The sequence below is a fragment of the Lycium ferocissimum genome, chromosome 6 (genome assembly GCF_029784015.1).
Source record: "Lycium ferocissimum isolate CSIRO_LF1 chromosome 6, AGI_CSIRO_Lferr_CH_V1, whole genome shotgun sequence".
In the NCBI taxonomy this organism is placed as follows: Eukaryota; Viridiplantae; Streptophyta; class Magnoliopsida; order Solanales; family Solanaceae; genus Lycium; species Lycium ferocissimum.
In genome coordinates this window covers 34802712-34815873 of record NC_081347.1, presented here as the reverse complement: position 1 = coordinate 34815873, position 13162 = coordinate 34802712, and the positions used below count along the sequence as shown (strand labels likewise).

Genomic DNA, 13162 nt, shown 5'->3' with positions numbered 1-13162 from the left:
TTTTCTTCTCTATCTCGAATGTCTTTGGAAATCTTAATTAGGACCATTAAAGACTATTTCTTACTTGTCCAAACATCGTATACGTCGTGCCCTTCGTTAGTCTATTCATTGTATGCTAACGGGATTTTTCGCGTGTAACGAGAGAAGGGGGTGCGGGTTTTTTTGGATTAAGTTGGGATCTTTTTGTATTTTATAAAAGATTAAGAAGTTTGAAAAAAATACATTTTGGATCCAATCTTCTTAATCCCAAATTTAATTGAATTTTGATTTGATGTAATCCCCACAAGTCACCTATACTAATTTGACAACTAAAAAGTCACTTATAGTTAAATCTTCCATCTAACTATACTAAATACAGGTGAAAAAGAAAAAGAAAAAGAAAAAGAAAAAGAAAACCACAAATACAGCATTTTTAAGTCCATCTTCTAACAGAGGCAACCAAACCCATCTCCCATTACAGCTCTGTGTGATTACTTGTAAGTTTGGTTTGCATATGCTTATTATGATCCCAATAATAACTACTCAGATCTGAGATTCGATTGTTGTGATTTGAAACCAATAGGGCAGGAGGCAGGTATGAGTATGTATACGGGGTTCACTCGGCTATGCAAGGGCCTTGCAGTAGTGCTTCTTGGAGGTCACATTGTTGTTCACATTCTTCCTTCTTCTCTTTCCTATCTTGCTCTCATCCCTGCCAAGTAACTAATCTCTCTCTTTAATTACTATTTATTGTCTTATTTGGTTGGATCACGGGATTTTAGAATTTGAATTAGCAACTTTATATGCCGTTTCCAATTGGGTTTTCTTTGATGTAGTTTCTGTATCTGTAAATGCTTGATTTTTATCTCAACCTCATAGATCATGCACTGATCTATTTACTCTCTTCGTTCCAATTTATGTGATACTTTTCGCTTTTCGAGAGTTAATTTGACTAAAATTTGAAGCTAAATTGGATTAGATTAACTCAATATTTTAAGTTTAAAATTTATATATTTGAAAACCACTTGAAAGGTACTATCAGTTGCAACTTTTCTCATATTAATTTGGTGAGAAAATACATCTTAAAATGTTGGTCAAAGTTCATGCCGTTTGAATCTCGAAAAACGAAAAGTATCACATAAATTGGGATAAAGGGAGTAATACATTTGTCTACTGACGCTCATATCCTTTTCTGAAATGGTCCTCATTAGAAGAAAAAAAAAAACTTCTTTCAAAATACTAGAGAAAGACTTGCTTGACGAGCTATGAAATTTAAGGTGATCTTCTGAATACCTCTTTAAGAAAAGCAAAATTTGGACCTAAGTATAGGTTACTCCTTGTTTTTCATGATCCATGCATTACCTTAAGGCTGAATACATGAATGGCAGATGCGGATCCAGGATTTAAATTTTATGGGTTCATTTTAAGATTCTTAGTATTGAACCCATTGTAATTGTAAAACTATGGGTTTAGACTTACTATTGTTGCCATTTTAGTGAACATAAATTTATGTTCCACGTTAAAAGTACTGGATCCAGAGGTTTGCATCCGCCACTGATGGACGGCCCCTCAAACTTGCCTGGGTTTTCCTTTTTGGACACCTGAACTTCGGACTGTACCTATTAAACACTTGAACTCGAGTTAAACTATGTCTATTGAATACATTTTCTACAGCAATCTAAAATGCTTGAAGCGTGAGGTTCAAACACTACGAGGTGGCAGTGTAACAAATCAGAAAAAGACACATCAGCAGTTAAAACAAAAAAGAAAAAACTATTACTCCTCTCGTCCAAAAGATTATGCTTCCTTTGACTTGACACAAAGTTTAAGAAATAAAGGAAGACTTTTGAAATGTGTGGTCCAAAACAAGCCTTAGATAGTTGTGTGGCTGTAAATCATCTCATAAAGTTAAATTGTTTCTAAATATAAAAAGGTGACAATCTTTTTGGGACAGACTAAAAAGGAAAGGAGGACAATCTTTTTGGGACAGAGGGAGTAAAACAAAAAAGAAAAAACTAACAACTTTTCTCCACCCCTCCCTTCATCTTCCTCTTCCCCAACCCCCGATTTACTTCCTGGTTTGATTTCTGACTCCAGATTTTGGTTCATTCTAGTAATAATATGTATATGTTTGGTCAAACTTCTATGCCAATTACTTTTCCCTCTTATGCAACATTCCTATTACTTCCGAAATGCAAGATATACATTTCCTTGTGTCATTTGTCTTTTTCACTATTATGTTACTTCATCTAGATCCCCTCAAATTATTATTATTATTTTTGATAATCGTGGTTGCCGGACCAGCTTGCGCGCACCTCGACTAATTCCACGGGATACCTATCACCTCTCACCAGCAACAGGTACTAGGTAACTCTGTCTACCAAGGGTAGAACAGATGGAAAGAAATCACCTAGTGTTTTGTCTCTGCTGGGATTTGAACTTGAGACCTCATGGTGCTCAACCCACTTCATTGACCACTAGGTCACACCCTTAAGTGCCTCCTCAAATTATTTTCTGACCCATCTATTTTCAATGTAAGAACTGAGAGTAATGGAATTTGTTAAAGGTGCAGTGGTGTAAAAATGGAGAAAAGTGGAGAATACGAGCTTGTTTTGAAGGAGGTGAAAGGAGATATGGGAGATGTGGAATCAAGTAAGCTGTGATTTAGGTCGTTGGGTATTACCAGAGACTGTGATAGAAGAACTATTGGATTTTCTTTTACGAAGAGTGTACTGTGGCGGCAGATTTGAAAGGATCTGTTTGGGGGCTGGTCTGTACGGTGATGGATGCAGTGGCTACAATGGTGGTGGAGGTGGCAGAAGTGGTGGAAATGATGGCCGCAAATTAAAGTTGATGGAGATAGAAAAAAAGTTAAAAAAAAAAAATAGGACTTTCTACTCTCTCAAAGGAGAGTGCATTACACACACTGTGCCTTGTCAACATAGTGTGTTTAATTGGTTCATTTTTAACTAACATCAAAAGTTTAATAGGTACAACTCTAGGTTCAAGTGCTTAAATGAAAATATCGGACAAGTGTGGGGGGCCGTTTATGTATTCAGCCTTACCTTAACAATGTCATGAACATAAACTATCAATAAAATATGTTTAAGATGATAATTTTATTTTTTGTAGAACACTGTATAAGATGCTTTACTTTGAAGCATGTCAAATCTGTTGGACAATAGTGTTAAGACCAAATTATAGCTTTAAAATCTTTAGGACCATAAAGGGATTGGCTCAGTCGTCATAGTTATTCAGGATCCTCGTAGCGACAAAACATGATGGTTGCTCTATATTGACTTTTTCAACAAGTTATTCATGCAAGAAGGCATCTTTTATATTCTTGATTAAGAGACCAATGAAACATGCCTATCTTGGAGAGAAAGAGGGACATATGTTGTGTTAGCAAAGGCAAAAAGAGCAGAAAAATGGTAAGATATGTTGGGGCTTTAAGCATCTAATGTATAAAGACCAGATTTCACCAAAGGCTCACAAAAAAAGTGATCTATGTTTAAGGCTAAGAATATTTCTATTTTGCCTTTGAAAATTCTACTATTCCTTTCTGCCCAAATTGTTTCCCAAATAACATGAGGAATAGCATTCCAGATCTAGAAGCCTTCTTACTGAGATGTTTCGCTATTACAGCAGTTGAGAAAATCCAATATGGAATTTGGTGGTCTAGCATACGCCCAAGATGGGGGGCAAAATCATGCTCCATAATTTGACTCTAACCTTACAGTGAAGAAAAATGTGATAAACATCTTCGGTTGCACCTCGCAAAGAGAACATCGACTACAAAGTCGAAATCCTCTTTTCTGAAGGTTAGTCACAAGCCTCCTTAGGCACAAATCAAGAATAAAAAGACACCTTAAGGGAGCCTTGTTGTACCAAATTTTCTTCTATAGCCAGAAGCTTGTGTTCTTAGAAATCAACCACATGTTGCATGATTTTACTGAGAAACATCCACCAGAATGACACTTCCTAAGAATAGAGTTAGGCTTTTGAAGTTTTGATGACTGAAATAGTATTGCCAAGCATTTGTCAAAAAAAAAAAACCTCATCCTTTCTAACTCCCAATCATTGATGTTCCTTCTGAAGAAAAGATCCCAACCTGGAAACTGATATATTAAAGGTGAGTGTCCCAACCAAGCATCTTCCCAAAACCTTAATCCTACAATTTCCTAGAAGAAATCCTGAATTTTCAGCAAACTTGCTCCAATAAGATCAATGTACTTCATGACGCCAGTACTGTGAGGTGCACATATTGAAGCTCCACTGCCATTTCATTTTTGATATTTGATAAATCTTTCAAACATGTACGTACACATGTCAAAAGTGCACATTTCGAAAAGCTTCAAGCTGAAACACTAATCAGTAACCACTACTACTACTCGAAGGCAGTAACAAAGCGGGGAGCCATATCCTAATCATACTTGGAAAGGAAAAGGCGACCATATGCAATGATAAGTCAAGAACATCAAATGGTTCACCCCTTTAAAAATTCAAAATGAAAAAAAAAAAAAATGACCGAGGAAAAGATTAAGGCATAGAAAACAAAGCGCAACTGTGAAAATACACATTTCCCCTCTTTGTTTTTTTATCAAACATCAACGATTACTGTTGGGACATTTTCGCGCAAAATGACTTTCTTCCCTAGTTCGGAAATAACCACCTACGCCGCCGTCGCTGGAATATCTCCCATCTTCACTACCATAGCCACCACTCCACCTCCACCTCCCTGAGTATCAATCCTAGCAAAATGTCTGGTATCACCTCACTTAAACACCCACTTCAGACATTATTGGGGACCTGCACAATCTGTAACTATGTTATATGCACTTAGTGTTTTATCATTAATAAAGATCATTGTTACTTATCAAAAGAATGTTAGCACAAGAAAGTTGGAGGATAGAAATAACTCCGATCTACTTTTTATTGAAAGTAACATAGCCGCGAGAATGGTCATCAATAAATGTCATGAAGTAAGGAAGAATTAAGCTGACCTGTCTTGTAGTCTGGATATCTAAATGAACTTCTTCAAATATACACACACCCTACTTGAGAAAGAAGCACAAGCTTGTTTCCGGAACTGACACGTACTCCATTCTTGCAAAAGGCTTGACGCCCAACTTTTGACTATTAATGGCTCTTCTCATTTCCTTGGGAATTTTGCCGGGATATGGTTTTGAAAAACTTTCCTCCGAAATATTGATACACCTGGCTTTTCTTTTAACTTTTCTTTTTCCTTTTTACCCGGCCCTCCTTTTTTAATGTTTTATCAAAGTTGTAGATTCCCTTCATTAAATAATGTGGGGATGAGGGCGGACTCTTTATTAAAAGTAAAAGTAGCTATTATCATATTGTGAGATAGCAAAGAGAACATTTCATTTTGAGGATTCATATAGCCAAAGCAACTTGCTGGGGACGGAGGCATGGTTGTTATTGTTGTAGTATATAGATTTTCACTTTTGCCGCTTAAACTTCTTAATTCATGGGATTTAAATCAATATTTTATGTCACTTGCATGTTGCTAATCACAAAACCAAAAAAAATGACAAAAATGATTCCTTATGTTTGGGGTAGGTTTAAAATAGTCTGTTAAATATACTCCTCATAATTTTTGGTCTTTTTAGTTTGTGAAAAGTGATCAATTTTAGTCCCAGTCAAATATTTAACACACTTTGACGGTTAGATTTAATGGATGAGATAAAAAAAGGATTTGGCCCAAGGGTTTTAGTCTGATGGTAAAAATACAATGCATGATGTGTAGGTCAAGTGCACGTTACAAGTTCAAACCATGTCAGATAAAACCCTGGTATTTGAGTAGGGAAGGGTAGAGAGGCAGATCCATTATCCACCAAGTTTTGAACCTTGCACCACTGGCTCTCGGGGATTTTTCGGTTTTTTAAAGAATATTTGATCAGAAACACTAGGAAAAACCCATCAAATCTCAGAAATTGCAGCACCAAAAAGTGCACTAGATATTGGAAATAGACCAAAAATAGTAGAAGCACTACCTCAAAAATTGTATCATACACCAGAAATAAAAATAGAAGAAACTGCACCTCCGAATGTGACAGAGACAAAAAATGCTTACTTTTGGCAAACTTAAAGGACAAACTGCTCAAGAGTATATTCATGGGACTATTTGAGACCTACCCCCTAACATAAGAGACCATTTTTGTCATTTTATCATTTTTTTTTTCTTATGTCAAATATAATATAGAACAATCAAACACAGTGTGTGCACGCCGTATGCATGTCAAGTCAGAGCTTGAAGTTCTGCTTTATCTAATATTTTTGACAGGAGATTATAAAAAGAAAATATTTTCGATGGGAGATCTGGTGGTGCAGAGTAACTTTTACATAAAATCAGAAACAATTATCCCCTTTCTTCAGAAACAATTATCCCCTTTCTCGTATATGCTTGGACATAATATTGTGTGAAACTTGTTCTAATAGCGAGACTATACTCAGCGGATCCAGCCTTGACCACCTAATTATTGGAAAGGGATATTTGATGAGTTCACTGAGAATGGTCATTTGTGCTCTGTAATTCTGTATTAGTAGAACTGGGAGATTTCTCAAAACTTGTGACTAGCTGCACCCTATACTACTAGGACATGATGTATACTGTTAGAATCTGGGAAAACAGTTGAATCACTTGAACTGTTTCTAAAGTGTGTTCTTTTGTGTTTATTGCAGGACTATTCCATTTGCATGGAATCTTATAACAGCTGGTTACACCGAACAAACAGTGTATGGGGTATGCTTATTTGGCGTTAACTGATTCTTGGTTCTAGTTTGCATTTCATAGCTGCCTTAAAGAGAAGCCCAAGGCTCACGCTTTTAACAATTTTTTTTTTTTTTAATATTTCTTGAAGTGTGTGATCATCTTATTTAAAAGTTTAAGCTCTTAAGAGAGAATATGCACTTTTTTAAATAATTATGTCTTCTGCACGCCCCTTCACTTCACGTGCGGGCCTGATTCTTATTCTGGCCAAGTACTTGGAAGTTCTTTTCGATAATTGGTGGTGGTGAGACTTGAACCTAGGACCTCTGTTGGTTTGAAACCATGTTCAAATGTGTGACTATGTCATCTAAAAGTTTAGGCTGTTATAGAGAATAAACTTTTATTTACTTAATTATATCTTCAACATTATTCCTTGTATCATTCTCCTTGACATTACCAATTATGTCCAGGCAATCATCAGCTCCATCGGACTTCTTTTCCTGGGGAAGCTGCTTGAGCCCATCTGGGGTTCCAGGGAATTCTTGAAGTTCATCTTTATTGTCAACTTTTTGACATCTCTCTTTGTTTTCATCACAGCCATATCATTGTACTACATAACAAGACTGGAAATCTACCTGTAAGTTGCATGGATTTAATACTATCAGTGAATTACTTTGATTGCCTGGTTACTTAGGTTATTATTTTATTAGCTTAGGATGGAGTTAGTGACTCAGTAGTTTTCTTAGGAATTAGACCTGCTTATTTTGTTTCTCGTTGTCTTCTACTTAGGGATTCCCTGCTTTGTCTCTGCACAAGCACAATTGTGGATGCTTTACTATTTTCTATCTTTAATGGAAGTATTGCATAACTTCTGATTTTACGGTTCTGCCGATCTTATTTGTTAGCTATATGCCTATTTCCGGCTTCCAAGGAGTTCTTTCTGGTTTCTTAGTTGGCATCAAGCAAATCTTGCCCGACCAAGAGTTATCTATTTTGAAACTGAAAGCGAAGGTACAAGCACTGGAATTACCAACTGATTTTGAGAGGCATCTCCAGACACTAATATCTCTGAAATTAAAATATGCTCTAACATCACTTGTGATTGCTATTTGAGCTCTTTGCAGTGGTTGCCTTCCCTTGCATTGTTGTTCTCAATTGCTGTAAGCTTTTTCACGGCAGATTCAGTATCATACCTTCCAACAATAGTATTTGGGACATATTTTGGCTGGATCTACCTAAGATACTGGCAGAAGAAACCAGAGACAAAACTAAAGGGTGATCCAAGTGATGAATTTGCCTTCTCTTCTTTCTTCCCTGAATTTTTCAGGTACTTTCCAATTTTCCCTCTTGCTATGGACTAATTATTCTTAATTAGTCTGTGTTCTCAGTGTTCCCACAATGACTTCTCGTTGGCTGTAACGCAGACCAGTAATTGATCCAATTGCAACAATATTTGAACGGATGCTTTGTGGTAGAAGATCTGAGATTTCTAACGAGGAAAGGGGCTATACTCTAGGTGGTTCCACATTGCCTGGTTCTGATCCCATTGAAGCATCGAGGAGGAGGTATAGTGACAAATTTTTGTACTAAATCTTGCCAGTGGTTTACAAAATGTGACAGAGCTGAGTTGATCATGGTTAATATATGCTCACATTCTAGAAAATTCATTTCTTTTTCATTGGCTGTATGTGTTTGAACATGTAGTAATTGTTTTCCCCATATACTAAAGAAGATAGATTAACTTGGGTGCCAGATGCAGTACCACACGGCATTCAATGTAATCACAGACTCTTAGCAAATTCCCTTGAAGATAAAGTCATCATTTCGATGCACAACTGTGTATTAATTAATCAAGCACTTCTCTAAGCAGCCATGCATTCATGCTCTGGTCATTTATGAGAAAGATCTGGTAATATGTTAACTAAGAATTCCAGGCTGTCTTAACTAAGAATTCCAGGCTGTCTTGTCATGAATTGTATTAGTAACATTTTATTTTCTATTTCTATGTTTTTGTCGCAAGGAAGAGTTTCTAACATCTATTTGATGATTGTCCGTATCTAAAATATTAACATCTAGTACTTAATTTTGGACTTGGTCATAGAAGAGTGCTATCCTGTGTGCAGTTAGCCCTAGATGATAAAACTATGCTTCATATTTTATTTGAGAATTTCTAATATTTATTATTTGATTGTTGGGCTTGGAGATAACCATGCTGCAGGTTATAGCAGTGCCAGCTTTAGCCCTTAGCCCAGATGTTATTTCTTTTTCTTTGTATTTGGGATTAGCCCCACTTATTTAATTAATTCGGTTGGCGAAGAGGGTCGGATCCTTTGACTTGATTCCAGAATTGGTTGGCTCACCTTTTTTGACCTCCACTCTGAAAATATCTCTCCGTCGCTCTCTCTTTCTCTCTCCTCTCTCACAAAGCCCTAATGCGTTTTCTCTGATTTTTATAGTTGACAAATAATTGTTAGTTCGATACTTAACACACGTTTCGTATTGTATGACATGGTCAAATAGATTTTATTCTGTCAGCGTGAACCCTCACCAACCACTGAATGAGTTGTTTTGGATGCATGGACAAGTGATTGTCACTTTCCATTTTAACTGGAGCTCCTATAAAAGGAATTTTGTCGCACATGTGATTTGTGAGAAATTAGGAGTGTTTATTCCAATCCATTTGACATAAGATCGGTTAGTGAAGGATAGTTTCATATTTGTTGTGATTCTTTTGCTTTTTGTCTTGCATGCTGATATTGTATATTACAGCTGGTAGGGTAATTTATCATGTTACTGTACGAAAATTCATCTAATTTATTGTTAACCTCATAGGTTTTACATATGGTTCACTTATAAAATGCAGGGAAAGAGGTGCGAGAGCACTTGAAGAAAGATTGGCAGCGGAGCGTTTGGCTGCTGGAAAGAAGGCTGAAGATTCAGAAAGAGATGCCAATGATAAAGTGTAGAAGCTGGTCAATATATATGTAATGTGCTTTCTTTGCAGAAAAAATGTTTGTCCTCTAGAAGCTAGAAGATTGTGCACATTTTTGGCAGTGTACTCTTTTGGATTCTTGATGGAAGTTTTGTCACCTGTTGTTTATCATCCCTATGGTGAATTTACATTTTTCCCCTTTTCAATTTCCACCACCCTTTCTATATGTTACCGTCCTTTTTAAAATCTCCATTGAAAAAGATCTGAAACTAAAAATGCAGGAAATGAAAATCTGTATGTAAGAAGAATGATGTCTTTTTAATAAGTGCTATACAGGAGTATATAAAGTAAAAAGCTAACTACCTTTAACTACTTCCTAACATTTAAAGGGCAAATTTTGCCCTTGAACTAATTGAAATGAGACAATTTTACCCTCTGTTTAAATTTTTGCTCAAAGTATCCTTATATTGTTAATAAGTGGATTAACAATACCCTTCCGTCACTTTTTTTTTTACTAGGGTATTTTGGTAGCTTTTGTCACTTTTTGGGTCATTTAAGTCTCGGACTCCAAAGCTATAGCAACCCTTAGCGTGGAAGGTATTTTACAATTTAGTCTTATTGCGCACTAAATTAGTGTGCAATAGGTATATTTTTTTCACACAATTTTAATGCTCTCAAATTCACGTTTTTTTATACTTTGATCAAAGATTAGTCATGATTCAAAACTCCGAAATATTAATATTTTATATAGAACTTGATATCTTTTTTTGCGGACAATAATGTCGGCTCATTACATCAAGTTTACCTAAAGGTTTGGATCGTCGTTTTTAGGGATTGTAAAGTGCTCCAAAGTAAGTTTTGTTTGTTTGAATCTTGTTATCTTTAGGTTTAGTCTTTTATTTTATAAGGTTTTGTTTTAAGTGTTTTATTTTTTAGTCAAGGCATTACTTTTTTTTCGAATGTACAAATAAAAATATTATATTAAAAAATAATTCATCAAATACGAGAGTTCAAAATAATTCATTGCAATAACCAAATAATACATCATTATTTACAATAACAAAATATTTAAAACAATACATCAAGTACGAGAGGCTCTTCTACTACGAGACGTACTATCACCACCACGGCCTCGTAGGCTACACAAACGCTTATCATAGCCAAACTCCTTACACGTAAAGCACCTGCGAGAGTATGTCCTATCATTGACATCCATTTGATTGTGAATCCGAGTTCGTCCGTTAACCCAAATTTCTTGATACTCCTTGTTAGCAACCATTGAAAATGGCTCGTTTGGCCAATAAGCTTGATCACCAAGTGGTAAAAGTGGCCGACATATGCTTTAGCGTAACTTTTGACACTGTATTCCGATGCCACATAACTTGATACCGTTTTTCCCATTGACTCGAAACACTTGACGGCATGAGAACACGGCATGTGGTATGTTTGCCGCTTACCAAAACTACATGTTCTAGTGCCCTCATAAACGGTATGTAAGTTTCATCCCTTACCCTCGTAATAACCTGTTTTGACTTCATACATACGTTCAGCCAGGCTATACTCGGTCATCTTGTGCAACTCACATTTTTTCCTGTGATGCTCCGTCATTTTTGAAGGTTTTGGCATCCATCTCCCACCCTCTGCTAATATGGCTCTGGCTTGCTTTGTTCTTGTCACAAACCGCTCCACAACTTGCATGAAAGTCATTCTTACCATTGCAGTAACGGGTAGTCCCCCAGCAGATTTTAGCAAACCATTGAATGACTCCGAGTTGTTTGTTGTAAGCATCCCCCATCTCCTGCCTTCATCAGCATGTAATGTCCATTTTTCAACTTCGATTTTCTTCAACCAAATATATGCTTCTGGACTCACTGCCTTGATCGTCTCCATCCTCACAAGCCATTTTTTTTTTGTTGATGCTCCATCGCAACAACCCACATCAATTTGTCGAGTGCGCCGTTTCCAAACTTCATTTCAAAATTTTCCTTAACGGGCCTTAAACAATAGCGATGGTAAGTAAAGGGAGGCTGCCATCCCTCCAAAGTAGACATATTGTGCAATATGCCTGGATGTCGATCAGATAGCACGCGTATGCCCATACGATCCTTAATAATATGCTGCCTCAAATGTGTCCAAAACATCCCCCATGTCTCGTTGCTCTCGTTAGCGGCAATTACGAAAGCAAGAAGGAATATCGACCCATTGGCATCCATTCCTACTGCAATCAGTAGCTTGATGTCGTATACACCATATACATGCATGCCATCTATGGATATGACTGGCCGGCAGTGAGTAAAACCATCAATGCATAGTTTGGATATCCAAAACACATAGTTGAAAATATTACCGGACAGAAGCCTCCACTCTACAACAGTTCCATCATTGAATTTTTGTAGAGTTGCCATATACCTCGGCAACGTCTGGAAAGAGCCATACCAATTCCTATAAATCATCTCAAACGCACGCCTACGCCCAAGATATCCCTTTCTCTTGCTTATTGTTTTATGATATACTATCTTAACGTTTCTAATGCAATCTTTGATGGGGATCCTGTACAAGTTTACAAACAACACTTAGCAATGATAATTTAATTGATGTAACCTCAACGCATTTCGGGGAGAACCAGCTAGCTCAGGGTTCGAGTGGCATTTCACCCCTAACCACAACTCATCCGCTGATTCTTCAACATCAGTCGGTTCGGACCTCCAATTATAATGAACTAGGTCGAATAGGTTACCTTGGGGTTTCGGCAACGTCTTTAAGTAGCACTTGAGCAATCATATTTATATCTAAATTAAAATGATCTGCTCGATTCTCTCCCATATCACAAGTGTGACGTTTGTTAAATTTTGTGATAACCCATATACTATCGGGCTTAACAATTCCCCGAAGCATCCATTGACAGTGTTGATACTATCGTCTACAAACTAGTCTCCATATTTTTCTGGTTGAATCATCAACCCTATACTCCCTCATTTCCTTGTAACAATAAATTTTGACTGCCCTTTGCAATGCCTTTTTTTATTCGAACACCATCCCTTTTTCAAGGTAGAAATCATCTTTTATAAGATCGGCCGGTTCTTTCCACATTTTTTGACGACTTTGATCATCTTCTCCGGTGAAGACAAAGGCATCAACACGACCTTGAAGATTGTCTAGATATGGAATATTGTCAGAATGCCACTGCATTGGGCTTTCGGGAGTTGGGTTTTCCGGCAGCGGACTTTGCATCAATTCTATTAAATTTTCTTGCTGCCTACCAGATTGAACATCGACCTCTTCGTCATCATCATCATCATCGGTTACTTCTGCATTATTCGGTTCGCTATCACTTGATGACGTCTCACAATAATTTGGACAATCATCACCATCTAAGAAAGGCCTCTTCCTACAAGAAAAGTAACATATTTTAAATACCAACATCAAATATATATGGATTATTTAATATCAAGGTGATGAACCTACCGATATTGATATATATTGACATGGTTTGGAGAAAGATCAACTCCACCGAACTG

General features: G+C 36.8%; 1 protein-coding gene across 1 annotated transcript; it reads left to right on the top strand.

Annotated features, from left to right (window-relative positions):
* Window positions 1-335: 335 nt before the first annotated feature.
* Window positions 336-9815, top strand: LOC132059639 (rhomboid-like protein 19). Its single transcript, XM_059452320.1, has 8 exons — window positions 336-476; window positions 563-698; window positions 6685-6745; window positions 7183-7349; window positions 7618-7723; window positions 7837-8039; window positions 8137-8277; window positions 9576-9815. The coding sequence occupies exons 2-8, from the start codon at window positions 577-579 to the stop codon at window positions 9676-9678; spliced, it is 903 nt and encodes a 300-aa protein (XP_059308303.1). The 5' UTR covers window positions 336-476; window positions 563-576; the 3' UTR covers window positions 9679-9815.
* The last annotated feature ends 3347 nt before the right edge of the window (window positions 9816-13162 follow it).

Excerpts from the sequence above, each read along its gene's own strand:
- LOC132059639 (XM_059452320.1), top strand. The coding sequence starts at position 577 with ATGAGTATGTATACGGGGTTCACTCGGCTATGCAAGGGCCTTGCAGTA. Across the intron at positions 699-6,684 it reads CTTGCTCTCATCCCTGCCAA|GACTATTCCATTTGCATGGA; the intron begins GTAACTAATCTC and ends TGTTTATTGCAG. Across the intron at positions 7,350-7,617 it reads ACAAGACTGGAAATCTACCT|CTATATGCCTATTTCCGGCT; the intron begins GTAAGTTGCATG and ends CTTATTTGTTAG.